Here is a 16,117-nt window from a genome sequence, read left to right on the forward strand (position 1 = left end):
AACCTAACTAAAAGCACTGGTTTTTAGAGTTTTTTCAATTATTAAAAATTTCTGCTCAAACCAGAGGTTAAATAAATATTAAGTGAAAGTTAACTAATTAGAAATACATTATTTTTGTATGTACAGACCCTTGAAAACTGAGATCAGAGCAAATTAATTGAATGAGACAAATCATACTTAAAAGAGTCAATCTATCATATTTGCACACAGAAGTAGCAACTATGACCTGAAAATATATACTTAGTAGGATATAATAATTTTCATACTGTAATAAACCAGTAAGAAGCAACCTTTTCTTCAGATAACCACCAGAAAGTAAAAATTCAAAACAGAACTAAACTCAATATATAAAATTTCTTGCTTGTGTATACACACGTGTTCCTGGTACCTGTGTGTAAATAAACTGAAGGACTCACCCCACTTGGAGTTTGCCTGTGGCAGAACAAGTCCTATTTGATCACACACATCCCCTGACCTGCATGATCTGCTCTCCCAAAGCTCTCCAGGAGAGGACAATTCTGAATTTCCATGCTCTGCTGTCACCCTGTGTAAGTATCATTTGTTCACAGAACAGGAAACCTTGGGCAAATCCAAACCCAGAGCCAGTGTGAGTAAGGATGGTAAGTGTTTTTCCAAGGAAAAAAGATGGATGAGTCCATCCTAAATCTCTCAGCCTGCAGTTTAAGCATTTGTCAAATGTTGTGCTTCCTAAGACCCAAACCGTATTTGCTTGGATCACATCATACAGCGATATTTGCAATTGAAATCTTAAAGGAAAATGGGCAAATTCAATGTATTTTTCAAGTATCTTCAAACAAAAGAGGCAGAACTGTTATACTTCTAAAATTAAATCACAAAACATTAAAACTGGAGGAGTTCTGTGCTTGGAAGGTCTGGCTGGCAGATCTGAGTGACCCATTTCAGAAAAATATTTGCAAGACTAAATCTAAGTACACACAGCAGAGCAGAACCCATGAGAAGAAACAATCAGCACAAAGCACATTATGCATGACATCAAATTCAGCTGAGTTCTTCATCACAGGTAACTGAAGGGAAGGAGAAAAACCTCATCCAGTTCTTCCCCCAGGTGCTTTCTCTGCCTTGCAAAGAGAAACTGGGACCAGGGCAGAGCTGTGGTCTAGAGAACTACCCAAATAAAAATAGCAAATATTCAAGGGGAAAATCAACACACAAGAAAGGAAGAGACTTCAAAATACATGGACAACCTCTAAAGGTGTTGGCTCTTTTGGAAAAGAGGATAGACAGCCTAGTTTTCCTAAAAGCACAGAAGTAGTCTGAACTTATATCCAGCCATTATGCTCAAAATAAAAAGCCAAGAAATGGGTTTCCTTCAGGTTTAAAATTTTCGAAGAGATACCAGTTGTTTCAGTAGTGGAGCAACCTAAAGGCCCAGACAGACAGAAAATGTCTTGAATTGGGTAAATTCCATAAACAGCTGGATCTCAGCTTTGGTTCACTCTAATCATGCAACCCTCTGGACTTTGCCACTGCCCTAATCTTAGCTTTGTTTAAAATTTACAGTTTCTCTTCCCATTCCTTCCAGAAAACATTCCAACCACATAAACACTAAAATGTGTTACTTCATCACCATGACAAACCATTGCCTAAGACTGTTAGAAATCAAGTATTACAAACATACAGTCCAGAGGAGAGCCTCAGATGTTATGCAGAAGGGAGGCTGAAAAAGAGGAAGAAAACCATTTCACAGTATGGAAAATTGTGAGTGTAGCAACAGAGAAATGAGCAGGAAGATTTTGAAGCAAATGCAACATCTGAAATTCAGTTTTAATGATTGCCAACCTTTATGTTTATATCTGTGTAATCTACATTATGTACCAATGGCCTAGAGACAAATAAAGGTACTCACTTCTACCTCCTAATCCTATTTGGGATCTGATTATTAACACCACTTGAGTCAGAAAACTGTTAACTTCAAAGATTAGCTCTGCCTCAGAGTAAATATTAATATAACTTCTCATTTAATAATTTTATTTACTCTGAGAAATGTGAAAAGCTGTTACTGAACTGCTTCTGTTTAAATTTGTTTTGCAGCTTTACTATGCTCCTGCAGGGGAAAAAGGCATATTTCCAATGTCACACTTTTTAATAATCAGGAAATTCTCATTTTTTTCATTGTTTATATGCAGTTTGGGGAGGAAAAAAAGTATTATTTTTTTTTAAGAGAGAAATATCTTGTATCTCCTAAGTGTGTGAGAAAAACTGTCACTTGAATTACAGGAACATTTGAACTGAAATAAGTTTTAGTGGTTTTCAGGGTACTAAACATTAGAAAAAACAACAACAACAAAAAAATTCCCAATTTCCAATGGATTATATGTACATATTCAGAGAAAGGGAGCTTAGAGGGGGCTGAGATGCTCTGGGAGTTGCTGTCATTGGAGGTTTCCAAGACCCAAGGGGGATAAACCCCTGAGCAGCCTGGGCTGAACTTAGGCCTGCCCAAGCTTTGAGCCAGAGACCCCTGAGGTCCCTTCCAGGGACCACTTCTCCTCAGTGACACAATTACCTACAAAAACCTCAGTTTTATCCATTGTAGAGCTCCATGTGTAAAATCACACAAAATTCCCCCACCAGCTCCCCAAAATAAAGCTCTGGCTCTAAGGATAAAGCCCAGGGGTACTCTAAGTTTACACTATTAACTATGCCAGCTTTGACAGTAAAAATAATACATCCTTTGCTGTTAAATGACCAGTGGACCAATTTAACTAGAATGCTTTAGTTTGTACTTAATTTAAACAACCTTAGAGAACAATGACCTAGTTCTGCAAGAATGAAATTCAATTAAAACCACCTCTCTGCTCTGCAACATGACTGGTATATATTGCCCTCTTAGGGCGCTTGCTTTGTGCGTCCAGTGGTGTTTCATTTTCAGGTTTGAAATTAAAACCATGAAGCAGTAATGCAGCTCAAGTTAGAGGAAACATCTGGAATGAGGAAAAGGCAGAGGGAAAAAAAAAAAAACAAAACAGTGTAAGAAAAGAAAAAAGCCGAAGTTTGTTAAAAACCACCCTGTGTAGACCTGCACACATGTTTCTTCCATAGCTTTTATGTTCCTGATACATGGTCACAGGCTGCTATCTACCTTTCATGGAATGAAGGCAAGACCTTCACCCAAAATCTTCAGGTCCTTCAAAGTTCTTAATTTTAGAAAACATTAGCTCTACCATACCAGAACACACCCAAACCAATTTTCTCATACGAGTCCCCAAACAAAACAGTCTGAAAACCACAAATCTAGGAAAGTGTCAGTAGCTGAAGTTGTAAATCAAGCTCAGCCAGTCATTCATGCAAATTCTTCTATTGTAACCCAAGGCATCTTGGGTTTTTTATTACCTGAGCTACAAATGTGCCACAGGTTAAAATCTCACAACTCTAAAAGATGAGTTTATCTCTAAGGGAAACACAGTTTGACAGGAAAAGGGCACAGAAAAATGGTTAAAAGGTAAGAAGGAACAAAGTTCTGCTAATCAGGAGAAGAAAACTTTTGAGACTCCACTGCTGAAAGGAGGATTTGACTTTCATGCACCCAGTTGCCCCCAAAATATATGCAGCCTTGTATTATAATACCTAAATTCCTTAAATTATAACACTAAAATTCCTTAAATTATAACACTAAAATTCCTTAAATTATAACACTTAAATTCTTTGCATCTCAACTCCTCTGCTTTGCAGCAGGATACTTTTTTTGCAAGTAAAACTTTTATGGGGAAAAAAAACCAAACTTTGCAAAATTTTTGCAAAGTAAACTTTGCAAAACTTTGCAAACTTTTTACTTTGCAAGTAAAACTTTTATGGATTCTTCTTCTAATTAATATTCAAATGATGAAACATCCAAGCCAGGCATGTCCCACCCTTTGTGCCAACAAACGGTAACAGACTGATGAGTTAGACCACAGTAGGAAAAATACTAAAAAAAGTATAAAAAAGATAACACACATTATCAAATGAACCAAAACCACCCAGCTCCCTCAGCCTGTCCTTGTAAGAGAGATGATCCAGCCCTCTAATCACCACACTGTGAAGTTGCCTCTAATTTTCAAAAATTAATGGCTGCATATGACAAGCCATGGAGCTCTACAGAAAGAAAAAAAAATGTCCTCAGCTTCAAAGCCAAACCTTCCAAGCACTGGGAAGTAGTTTGATTTTTCATCATTTAAAGCACACAGCAGCATTTAAAAAAACAAGGGATTATTTAAGGGCAAATCCCACATCTCAAATATATACAAAAAGACAAAACACAAATATTTGCCCCCACCCCAATTATTTTATTAACAGCCTGTGAGGTTTATCCCAACTGTGGCATCAGTCAAAGGACAAATTTTTATAGCACAAAGATGTACATAAACCATGGGGGTTACCAAGACTTAACTAGACACAATTTATTAGGAATTTTCAAGAAATATTGTGGTATGGCTCCAAATTGCTGATTTTTAGCAGAGAATGTGTACAGTTCACAAACTGAATTAGCCAGTAATTTGTGTAAAAAAAAAAAAATACTGTATCACATAAACCAAATCCATTCTATTTCTTCCAACTTCTTTATATATATTAAACCCAATATTAATTGGAAGACATTAACAGAATGAACTTTATTACCACTGTTAAAATTGCCCTGTCAAACAAGGTAATTGAGGTTTGGGGTGTTTTTTGCCAAATAATGGCAATACTTTGCAATAGGAAAGCCTCTGTGTCAGGCCATGGATTGCTCTATGTATCCATTGTATCACAAGCTGTTTGCATTAATATCCTACAGTTTGGAACCTCATCTCACACAGCCATCACTGCAGCTCCAGTGAACATCATTGGTGCACGGTATTCCTCTGGAGATGGCATAGAAATGTGTTTTTAAAGGCTGAATTTCTGTAATCAAACTGATTTGGAGTGGGAGAAAAAGAAAAATTTCCCAGTTGCAGCTTGTGCCTCTCGCTATGTGCCAGCTCTTTCCCTTAATTGCATCTCCTTCCATTTGCTGCTGAACCAAAAAAAATACATTGTACTGGCTGCAGAAAAGTAAAAACACTAATTCAGTTTGAGAAATAGGAACTTGGGAAAAAGAAAAGGCATGTCCTGACAATTAGTGAACAGGAATAATTGCTGGCGTGGGCTGATAAACTGAACTGAAACTGCTATTGACTAACCCAATCTCTTTTTTCTCTGAGCTTTTAATAAGGCACGCCAAGTATCTGAAGAGAATTCTGTACTTATAATATGGTGATATTTTTGTGCAGTATTTGACAAGGCACTGCAAAGAAAAATCATTAGGATATTTGGGATATAGTGTATAAAATACTAGAGCAAATAAACTGGGGACAGGGATGCTGGACATATTATTGTTGATTTATGAACAGACCAAATTCTGAGGTTAGAAATAGACAATTACAAAACAGACAGTAAAAATATACACCAGATGACCTTGAGAAAAACGCACCATAATGGAAGAAGGATATTAAGCTATTAGAGAGCATCCAAAGGAGGGCTATGAGGATGGTGAAGGGTCTGGAGGGGAAGCCTTGTGAGGGGCATCTGAAGGGAATGAGGTTGTTCAGCCTGGGGGAGACTGAAGGGAAACCTCAGTGAGGGGCAGGCACTGATCTCTGCTCTGTGGGGACAGTGACAGAACCCAAGGGAATGGCCTGAAATTGTGGTTTAGGTTGGATATAGGAAAAGGTTCTTCTCCCAGAGAGTGGTTGGGCACTGGAACAGGGCTTGTTTCTGCAGTGACACCCCTTTTTTACCTTTGATCAACTGCATACCCATTTTCAGGATTTATAAGCTGACTTCAGCACTGAGGACATTGTAAAGACTGGAGCAGAAAACAAATCCTCTCTTCTGCCAGAGCAGACTACAATTTTTGTCACAGTACTCTGGCAAAATTGGAACTCACTGAGAATTTGCTGATGGGCTGATCTAGCTGTAATATCATGACCAACTGAACAGAAAAGACTAGAACAGCCTGAGACTGCAGTGAATCTGTTCTCAAATAATTTCTTGATTTTTCTGAAAAGGCTTGTAATGCAAGTGCAATCTGAATGACAATTAGGCCAAATTCAAGATTATCCAGTAATGCCTTGAAGATGCTTTTCCAAAGAAGTCTTGGAGCCACAGGAACACTTCAGAGCAAATACCACAATGTCATTAATTTTTCTTTGCACCTGGACAGATTGATTAGCATGCATTACTAACTGTTCAATGCAAGATACTCAGATGACATAAAATAAATCCCTTTATCAAAATTCCCCTCAGCCATTTTATTCAGCACTAAGAAATTCCTTGTTCTACATCATGACCATTTCCATAGGCTACTCAGACAAACAGCCTCTTGTGCCTGCAAGACACACACCCTCCTCAGCACTATCCCTGCATCACAACAGCTCTAGTTTGGGATTGAGATGACTGCAGGGTCAAAAGATTTGTGGTAGAGCTGCTCTGTTGACCTTTCCATGGGCAGGAGGCCATTGCTGCCATCTGGAGTGGTATTAAGTGATGGACCTGCAAGACATCTATTTATAAAGGTTAAAGCCAATGAAAGACAAAAAACCAACTTGTTTCTGCTGCTGTTTTCCCCTTCATTCTTCCTACTAAAGGACAAACATAAAAATAGCAGAACAAGGTGGTGCTGGGGGGGTCTCTGCCTGCCTTCCACCCAAGAAACCCATTCTTTACTGTCAAGCAATGACTTCAGATGCTGATTTCAGATGGAGAAGTAGGTTCACTGCAGATTTCAGATTCATCATCTTCATGCTGCTTCCTACTACACTTGGATGTAATTTGACAAAAACACCATACTGTCACTGCAAACTCCTGCCAGCTGGAATCCTGCAGTGCTACACGAGGAGGTTTGCAAACACTGATAAGGAGAGGCAGACACAGACAGCAGCAATAGGTTCAACAGGCATGGGAATTATCTCTTTTAGTTCTGTGAATGAAATGGTGGAGGAGGATCCCACAGCACATTCTTTTCCTCTGATTTTTCACTTTATTTTTAGTCCTGTTTTTCGTATTTTGGCTAGCCAGGTCCTACAAGGGAGATTTGTTTTATCCAGCACATTCCTTATGTGGACTCCTTAGGTAGACTATGAATGGATCCCACTCTCCTACCAAAGGTTTAGACATTAAATTGCATGGTAAGAGATACTTGAAGAAACAGAACAGGAAACAGCTCGCTGAAGGAGGTGCCACATTATGTGAAGATCAGATTAAGGCCATAAACAGGAAGAATGAAGCTGGTAGAGGGTGGGTGTCGCACCACTTCCTTCAAAACAAGCAGAAGTCTTAGAGAAGAGCATTCTAGAAAATGTTTCCTTCAGCAGACAGCAGGTGCAGGGCCCGGGGCTTGTTCCTGCCCTGGCACCTCAGCTGTGCCAAAAGAGCTTTTCTGTGGGGCTGTGTTTAGGAACTGGCTCACAAAATAAAACCTCACTTTCTCCTTTTCCACTTTGGCCAAGTCATTTATAACCTGGGTGCCTTCTCAGAGCAGTTTACCACATGGCCTGACAAAATGACTTTCCTTGGAGCACTGAAGTTGACACAAAATAGTGCAGGTGGAAGGAGCAGCTGGCAGCATTTCTCAGTCTGGCTCCTCTACTGAAACCAGCAGATTTCAGTACCCCAGAGGGCAGGTGACAATATAAAACTTCTCAAATTTAAACACTGCTTGCCATGGGTTTGTTTGGTTGTTGTATGAATAGGCAGAGGCACAATGTTACCTCCATTAACTACAGTAAGTACAAAACAGCTGGGTTTTAAAAAAAAACTTATGTTTTCCTTTCTGTTAAATGCTCAGAGTTGTGTTGATGGTTTCTCACAGGTAGTGTGATACTCACCCAAGTGAGATACACCCAGGGGCTGTATCCTGCCAGAAAAATGAGAGTAACCACAGTGAAGATGAATGGAAAAAGAGTTTTCCTTCATTGTAACCTTGAGCAGTAGTACTCACCATCCAAAATAAGTAATAAAATACACAGGTTTGTAAGGTACACAGATTGGTAAAATATTTTTTTTCTAGATTTAGGCGAGACTTTACTAAATACATGACCATAACCTCCAGTGTACAATTCTGCAAAATAGTATTAAATTTTGACATTTTTCTGCTGTAACTAATTTTCTTTTTCTTTCCCCTCAGAGAAGATGGAGACAAAACTGCCATGTATGAAGAAACGTGGTAAAATTTAGGAAAAAGAACCACCTAAGCTACTTAGTGTTAAAAATAAGAGATGTATGAAAGATAACACTCTTGGCTTTATTGGCTAGCAATCTGCTAAATGAAGTAAGAGAAAAAATGTTGCTGTATTCTGATATTGTGGGACAGACCAACTTTGGATGTTTCCAATGAACACTGTTCTTGCAGACTGCCATGGACTCCTCCCTTCTGTTTATTAATGTCATTGATAGCTGTGCCATCCCTGCTGGAGATTTCCACACAGATCCTCTTCTAAGAGCTAAAGAGTGAGTGGACCCCACAGCAGAGAGAAGGGGAAGAGCTGTGGCCAGACTGGGAGAGTTCTGCAGGTCAGAAAAAGCATTTACTGCTGGTTTTGGGAGCGACTGCACCCACAGATCAGAAAACAACCCTCCAGTTTGTTTTGCCACAGGGGAGAGACTTTCCATTTTCCAGTGTGTGCTCCAGCACCTCCTCAATCCCACACATGCAGCTGGGAAGAGGTGATTTGCATTCCCAAGACAGCAAAATTAAATCACCATGCAAGGATTTCTACTCAGCCCAAAGTACTCCATATGCTTAGAATTTACAAAGGACGACAGAGGGTGAAGAGAAGTTTGTTTTGTTTTTAAATGAAGCACAGAAGAGGTTTGGGTACCTCAGTTCTCTCTCCTGCTCTATGGATAATTGCTCCAGATGCTAAGCGAATGGAGCTGGGAGGTGTCACGGATGAATTAACATGAACAAATATGAGTCCTGAACAAAGACTTGAAAAATTTCAGGTAGTTCAGCACAGCAATATTTTTTTAGCTATGATAAGTCACCCCACTGCTGCCAAGCCACAAGATGATGAACCAGTCTGGCTTCTTCTGGGGCTCATATTATCCATCAGCACAGACCTTCCTGGCATCTTTCAAACATTAGGCTTATCATATATATATGTTTTTTCCCCTCTGTACATATTACTGTGCAGCTGAACACTCTAGTGCATACAGTAATTTCAGAAGAATGGACATTTTATGTCCCAAGACTAATGTCCAGCTCCTCACATTAAGCTTGCCTCACCAGCTCCAGCCTGTTTTCCATCCAACACGAGCAACTGAAGTGGAACTTCCATTGCATCCATTCAGCCTAAAAAAGCTAAAAATACCTGCCTGGTATGTGCTCAGTCAGCCATGGATAATGCTGTATCCCTTATCTAAAATGACTAAATTTGCTTTTCAAGGAAAAGTGACCATCATTTTTTGGATATAAATAGAAAAAGTGAACAGTAAAAGACAACTATTTACTTAAAAGAGTATTTTAGAGAGCTGTCAGTAACTTTGTATGTCTCCTGTTTTTATCAAGTGTACCTTTTGTATATATATCCTGTTTTTATCAAGTGTACCTTTTGCATATATATATTATTATTCATCTTATTATTTCAAGCTATACTTTTGTTTTTAATACATTTCCATACATTTTAACATGAAATTAACTTTAACTTGAAACTTTTTTTCTTTCCCCAGAAACCTGATCACTCTCCCTCTGTTATCTGTCCCTGTTTGTTTATGCACAAAAAAATATTCTCTCATCTGGCGATTTAATTTGGAGCAGAAATAAGACATCAAATACTCAAAAAATTTAAAAAACCAAACCTCTAAGATTTAAAGACAGAAAATAAGGCCGTTCCTAAAATAAAAATGCCTTCAGCAAGTAAACACTTGCTACTGAGTCTCTGAGTACATTATACTCCCCGCACAAACAGTGCAAATCCACCTCTAGGCAAGGTTTTCCAGTCTTTTAATAAGATTTGCAATTTCTTGACAGCTCAATTTTTTTCCCAAAGACAGTGGGTGAATCAGGGTAAAGAATTTTTGCTTCATCTCAAGTCAAATATTTGTATGTACTTGTAGGCACCAAATGGGATCCTCCTTCATCTTTTCCCTTTGCTGTGTTGAGACAGATGAAAAGATAACATTTCTGTCAGAAACTGTTTGTTAACTACACATCACAACACACACTCCAGTGTAACTATTGTGTCAAACACCAGCATATGCATCTGCATGGCTCAAACTTCCACAATTTACTATGAAAAAAGTCAGCAAATTATCAGAATCATCAATCACTATAGATATTTACCACCATCTTTTTGAAAAATTTAAAATGTAACTGGTCAACTGCCCCCATACACACACTGCATATTAACTTGAAGCATATCTTAAAATGCTGTTTGCAGCTTTACAGGTGGGTTATACAATCAGCCTGTGTGGACATCCCTCAGCATGTCTGTATTTTCATGGCTGTATTTTCATGACAAAGGCGTATTTAACAAGCTGCCACCACTCAGTGGCTTGCAGGAAGAGTCAGAAGCCACACAGAGCTGACCCTGGATGAGGATGGTTCAGCCAGTCCCACTCTCTGCTCATCAGAGGCTCTGCCCAGCCCTTCAGAGTCCACAGCACATCTGCAGCCACAGCTGCACTTCTTTTGGGCAGGTTGAAATTACTCTGATTTTTCAAGCTGATTATTTTGCATTACTAGCTGAAAAGATTCCATTAGGAGTTCAAAGAGAAAATTGAGGTCTCTTTGTTTAGAGCTGTGCACAAACATAAACTCCTATTGCTAGGTAAAAGTGAGACCCCAGCAGCCTCAGTTTTGTCTATCTCAAAGCAATGTTAGGAGCTGAAAGTGACACAGACACCCCTTCTTGTTGGCTTTTGTTGTTATCTTTTGAGTAATAATCTACTTTCTTATCTATTGTATTTGCAGGGTGCCCCGTGGCAGGAAGGAATGATGAATCTGACTCCATGTTCCCAGAAGGCTAATTTATTATTTTATTATACTATATTAAAGAATACTATACTAAACTATACTAAACAATACAAAAAGGATACTTACAGAAGGCTGAAAAGATAATAATGAAAACTCATGACTCTTTCCAGAGCTCCGACACAGCTTGGCACTGATTGGCCAATAAGTCAAAATAATTCACAGAAACCCAATGAAACAATCACCTGTGGGTAAAAAATGTCCAACCACATTCCAAAGCAGCAAAACACAGGAGAAGCAAATCAGATAATTATTGTTTTGCTTTTTCTCTGAGGCTTCTCAGCTTCCCAGGAGAAAAACCCTGGGTGAAGGGATTTTTCAGAAAATACGAATGTGACACTTTATCCCTTCCCAGTCCTGTCCCACTCACCTTCCCTCCCAGTTTACCATGCAGGTGGAAAGTCCATCTCCTACAATCTTCTGACAGGTTCAAAGTTCTCTCAAGTGCATCTGAGCTGGGTTCATCTTTCATCTGGAAAAGCACTTCTGGAAAGGTCTGGCAAAGCCTTTCCCCAGAAATCCACACTGCCAGGTTGGGGGAGCCACTTCCTCTGGACTTTTTGGATTACAAGTCTTTTTCAGGGCCTCGCCTTGTGCAAGGTATTCACCTGGATTTTGCAGCTACTTGTGCTGGCATCCACATAAGAAGCAAATGCTCTTTACACAGCTTTGAACAAGCCGTCCCAGAGAGGTTGACAATTTTTTTATGTCTTGGGTTGTTTTATTTTTAATTCATTCACCTCTTATCTACCTTTATTAAAAGAACAAAGGCAGAAAAGAAGCATGCTTCCACAAGCTTCATCTGAAGTATGGTTCTAGAGCAATAATTGTTGTTTTAGATATGCAATTTAGGACAATCTTTGGGTATTACAAAGACCAGATTCATTCTTTCATCTTTGTATTTATTTTTTGTTTAAGGTTTGGGTTTTTCAGCCTTTGATCTGTAACAAAGATAAGGGCTACCCAGCAAGAACATTTCTTATTGTTACTCTGTAAAGACACTTGATTGATTCATCCTTCTTCTGACTCATACTATTAACACAATAGCAGGGCTTGAAAAAGAAAGTCATCTTAAATAAGAGAGGCACTTATCTTTCTACACAATCCTTAAGTCATTTGACTATACTTTTTAACAAAATAAAGAAAAAAAGTCTTTAATTTTTTTGCCATGTAGATAGTCAGCAAAGATTACTGATACTGGTTTTGGTCTCAGCACATACTGGACAAGATAGTTCAAGACTATCCATAAATATCAAAGAAATTACCACCTGTGCTGACCAAAGTTGTTTTCCCATCTTTTCTACAATTAAGAAGGAGCTAAAAATGTAGACTTACTTACAGAGGAGAATTACTGAGAACTGGTCAGAGAACCATCAGTCCTTTTTAATACCTGGACAACTATCTCCATTTAGCAGGAGGAAAAAAGTTAAAAGGAAAACAAAATAATTGAATAGATTTCAAAAGGCTATTTAATCCTGTATTGTAGAAACTGTTTATGTTCCTACAGTTTAGGACAGACAATTTCATTCTCCAGATACAAACAATTAATGGGGCTTGTTTCAACTTTTAGCTCTCTCTTCAAGGTAAGCAGATAGAAAAGGAAGCCAGGAATTAAATACTCAAAACAGAGGCATGATTTTCTCAAATTCTATGAGTGTTAGGCAGACAAAACAAACAAACAAAACCACCTCAAACCATCACTACTACTGAGACATAAGCAGACATCAACATTTTCTGGTTTGCAGACAGGGGTATGAACTATTCCAGTGGCAACCAAATGTCCAGTGCCCAGGTAAAACTGGCTGGGATTTTCTCATGCCCCTTCCTTATACTTTCAAAATTCTTTCTTGGAAGCTCATGGAGGCCCCAAGAACTGAGCACACAGACTGACACACTGATTCCCAAAAGCTGGTTTAATGATGGGTGCAGTATATGAATCCTAAATTCCTCTGCCAACCAAAGTTTTCCTGTTGGTCAGGATGAGAAATCACCTTGTCCTTCTGGATCCTCTGTGGTTTGAGGAGGACTGTAACTCTCTACTTGTAGTTCTGCTCCCCTTACTTATTGCCACATTCTGCCTACCTAAAAGGTGGGGCAGGAAGGGCAAGATAAAATTATATTCAAAATTAACAGCTAAGAGGTTGTCTCTAAGGAAAACAAAACCACATACGATAAAAGTGAAGCTGAATGCCATGGTGATAATAAGAAAAACTATGACAAATCTTGGTAAACATTGGAAACATTTAGAAACTTTTTTTGTGTTTTGAAATAACTTATCTGACTCCCAGTGGCAACTCCCCAAGTTAATGTACACTCTACTGCTCTTACTGTCTTAAATGCTGGACAGTCCTGAACCATCTTGAACCAATTCTGAGCTTTTAGTATCACTTCCTGATACTGAAAGCTCAGAATACACAGCTATGGAACAACTTAAGACTATTCTAACAATAATTCAGAACTACTTTCAGAACATTTGAAAGAGATAGTAAGATCATGCAAGTAGAAACTATTTAAACTCTTGACAAGGCAGAATTCAAAGCTGAGGGCAGTTCACTCTCTGGCAAATCCAGGTGCACATTTCCTCTATGACCTATTAGTTAATCTAGACTGTCTAATTACTTAAATTTATTTTAACCTGAAATGATGTAAAAAGTTCTAATATTTCTCACTTAGCTCTATTATTCCCATTATTATAACTGCTCTAATATATGGTCTAACTCTGTTTTGCTGTGTTTGCCTTATAGAAAGCATTTACAACACACTCCACAGAGCAAGTCCTACCTACATTTTAAATACTTAAGCTTTTACTCTAGTGGCAGCCTGACACAATACAACCAACTGATTGAAAAAAGACCTTAAAAATTCTCTTCTGTGCAGATTGCTATTGATAGTAATGTCACAGATTTCCACCAAAGATCAGGTCATGCAAACATGAGTGATGTTTTTTGGATAAGTCTGCAAAGAGCAGGTGAAACCATGCCAGGTTTTCTATTTGGATGCTGCTGTCCAAATGTGGATTCCTGAACTGTTGTGTCAGGATTTCAACCTCACAAGCACACAGGCACACATATCTACATACACCCTGCCTTGCTAACTCAATACAGATGAGCTCCAAAGGGAGCCTCACTTAACTGGTTCAAAAAACTAAAGTAAAAAAAAAGAGAATAGGAAATAAAAGCATGCCAGACTTGCACCCATCCTCAAGAACAGATACAGGTTATTTTCATGGCTATATAAAAACAATATAAGAGAAAGACTCAGGTTTGTGATTCTCTTCATAAAGAAAAGCAAAGTGACACTTTGGGGCACCTTGCCCCATCTGATGTTCTAGCAAAACCAGGCTTTAGGTAACTTTCCAACGAGCACAACTTCACTAAGGGCTGCCTACATAGGATTTGCAAGTGCAGCCAGCAGTGGCAGGAGTTTGGCTGCTCCCCAAGTAAATTTCTTTTCCTCCCACTCCAGAAACTTCTTGTTACACTATTCACTGAGAAATACTACAGAGTGCGAGTGCAACAGCCTCCTGAACAAAACCCAGCTACACCAACAACAGGGGTTTTTTAACTCCAGCAGTATTTTATGCCATCATAGCCAAGGAACTAAAAACACTCTCCAGGAACCCATTTGCCAAGTTACACAGCTCACTTGCCACAGAAAGGTTAAGCTACAGAAAAGTAAAGAAAACCTTTGACAGAGAATTAGAATGGAGAGAGAGAACAGCTTAAGAGACTGGAGGTTTCTGGAATAAGTACTGCTGCATTCTCTTCTGCTACACAGAAATTGAAGGGAGAAGCACAATTTCGAGATCATTTTGCTAGGAAAGGAAGGACAGGTGACCTGCAGCTCATGATCACATTTTTGGCCTGGAGCTCTACATACTCGTATTTTTCCACAATATTCGGATTACACACGTACATCACCCTTCACCACACATTAATTTTTAAGAGACTTGGTTACATTATAACTGGATGGTGCTTTGGGGGTGTGCCAGTGGCTTGTTGCAGACCTGATCTCACTTGCATCATTTATCAGAGTACATCATCTCTCCTGTCTAGTCAAATGAGCTACACCATTTGTAAGCACACGCCAAGATAACCGATGTCACACACAGTGTGCACTGGTAATGAGGCTCTTAGAGAGCTCCACACCGACATTCCTGTTTAAAGGCACAAAGATCTCCCGATGGGCAGGCCCAAATCCGCCCTTTAGGACACAGACCCTCCACAGGAGCCAACAGTGCGATGTGCAAAGGTCCGCCCGATGTTTTCCCAGCACCGGCGAGATCCAAGCAAACAACTCCGAAGGCAGCACATGACAGGTACGAAGGCCAAGATCCAATTACACCTCCAGCCCCGGGCCATGTCAGGCAGCTCCTCTGGCCCTGCCTGCCACATGCATTAAGTGGCCCCTACACCCCACTACACCCTCCCCAGACCATCCGGGCTGGGGGATCTTCCAGTCTCTGCCCCTGAGGGCCGGCGGGGTTTAGCTGGGTGCCAGCACAAGGACACCGCTGCCCCGGGTCCCCGACACGGGACACGGCGATCACCCTGCCTTAAGAGCAGCAGCCCCGGCTGGCTGCCCCTGCTGGCGGCAGCGCAGCCGCCCTCAGCCCGCAGGCAGCGAGCAAACCCATGGGCAGCACCCCCGGCTCGCCTCCCCGGGCACAGCCCGCCGTGCCACAGCCCCCGGAGGAGCTGCGTTAACGGGAGCGGCGCGGAGCCGGCGGGAGGCGCAGCCGCAGCGGCCGCGGGGTGCGCGGAGCCCCGGGACGGGCACTGCCGCCGGCAGCGGAGCGGGCGGGGAGGGCGCCCGTGCGGGCATCTCCCCGCCGTGCCCTTCCCTTACCCCGGCTTGGCAGGAGCCGCTTGGGCACCCGGAGCTCGCCGGGCAGCGCTGCCGTCACGCCGCCCGCCCGCAGGGAACAGCGGCGGAGGGAGAGGAGGAGGAGCAGGTCCGCGCCCGCTCACCTGCAGGGGGAAGGTGGCCGCCTTGTTGCCCACGTAGCCGCGGACGACGTGGCTCTGGATGGAAAGCACCCGGCACTCCGGCTCCATGGCTGCGCCGCGCGCGCCTGCCCGCGCCGGGCCGAGCTGGCGGCGCCAG

At 40.8% G+C, this 16,117-nt stretch overlaps 1 protein-coding gene across 1 annotated transcript in view; it reads right to left on the reverse strand.

Moving 5' to 3' along the window:
• The window catches only part of PDXK (pyridoxal kinase), a 42,286-nt gene extending 26,169 nt beyond the window's left edge, over positions 1 to 16,117 (reverse strand). Inside the window, exon 1 of the mRNA XM_059493338.1 lies at positions 15,982 to 16,117. Coding sequence (XP_059349321.1) covers positions 15,982 to 16,068 — 87 coding nt within the window. The 5' untranslated portion in view covers positions 16,069 to 16,117. The remainder of the gene's footprint in view (positions 1 to 15,981) is intronic.

This window comes from Ammospiza nelsoni, chromosome 2, assembly GCF_027579445.1.
Source record: "Ammospiza nelsoni isolate bAmmNel1 chromosome 2, bAmmNel1.pri, whole genome shotgun sequence".
Lineage (NCBI taxonomy): Eukaryota > Metazoa > Chordata > Aves > Passeriformes > Passerellidae > Ammospiza > Ammospiza nelsoni.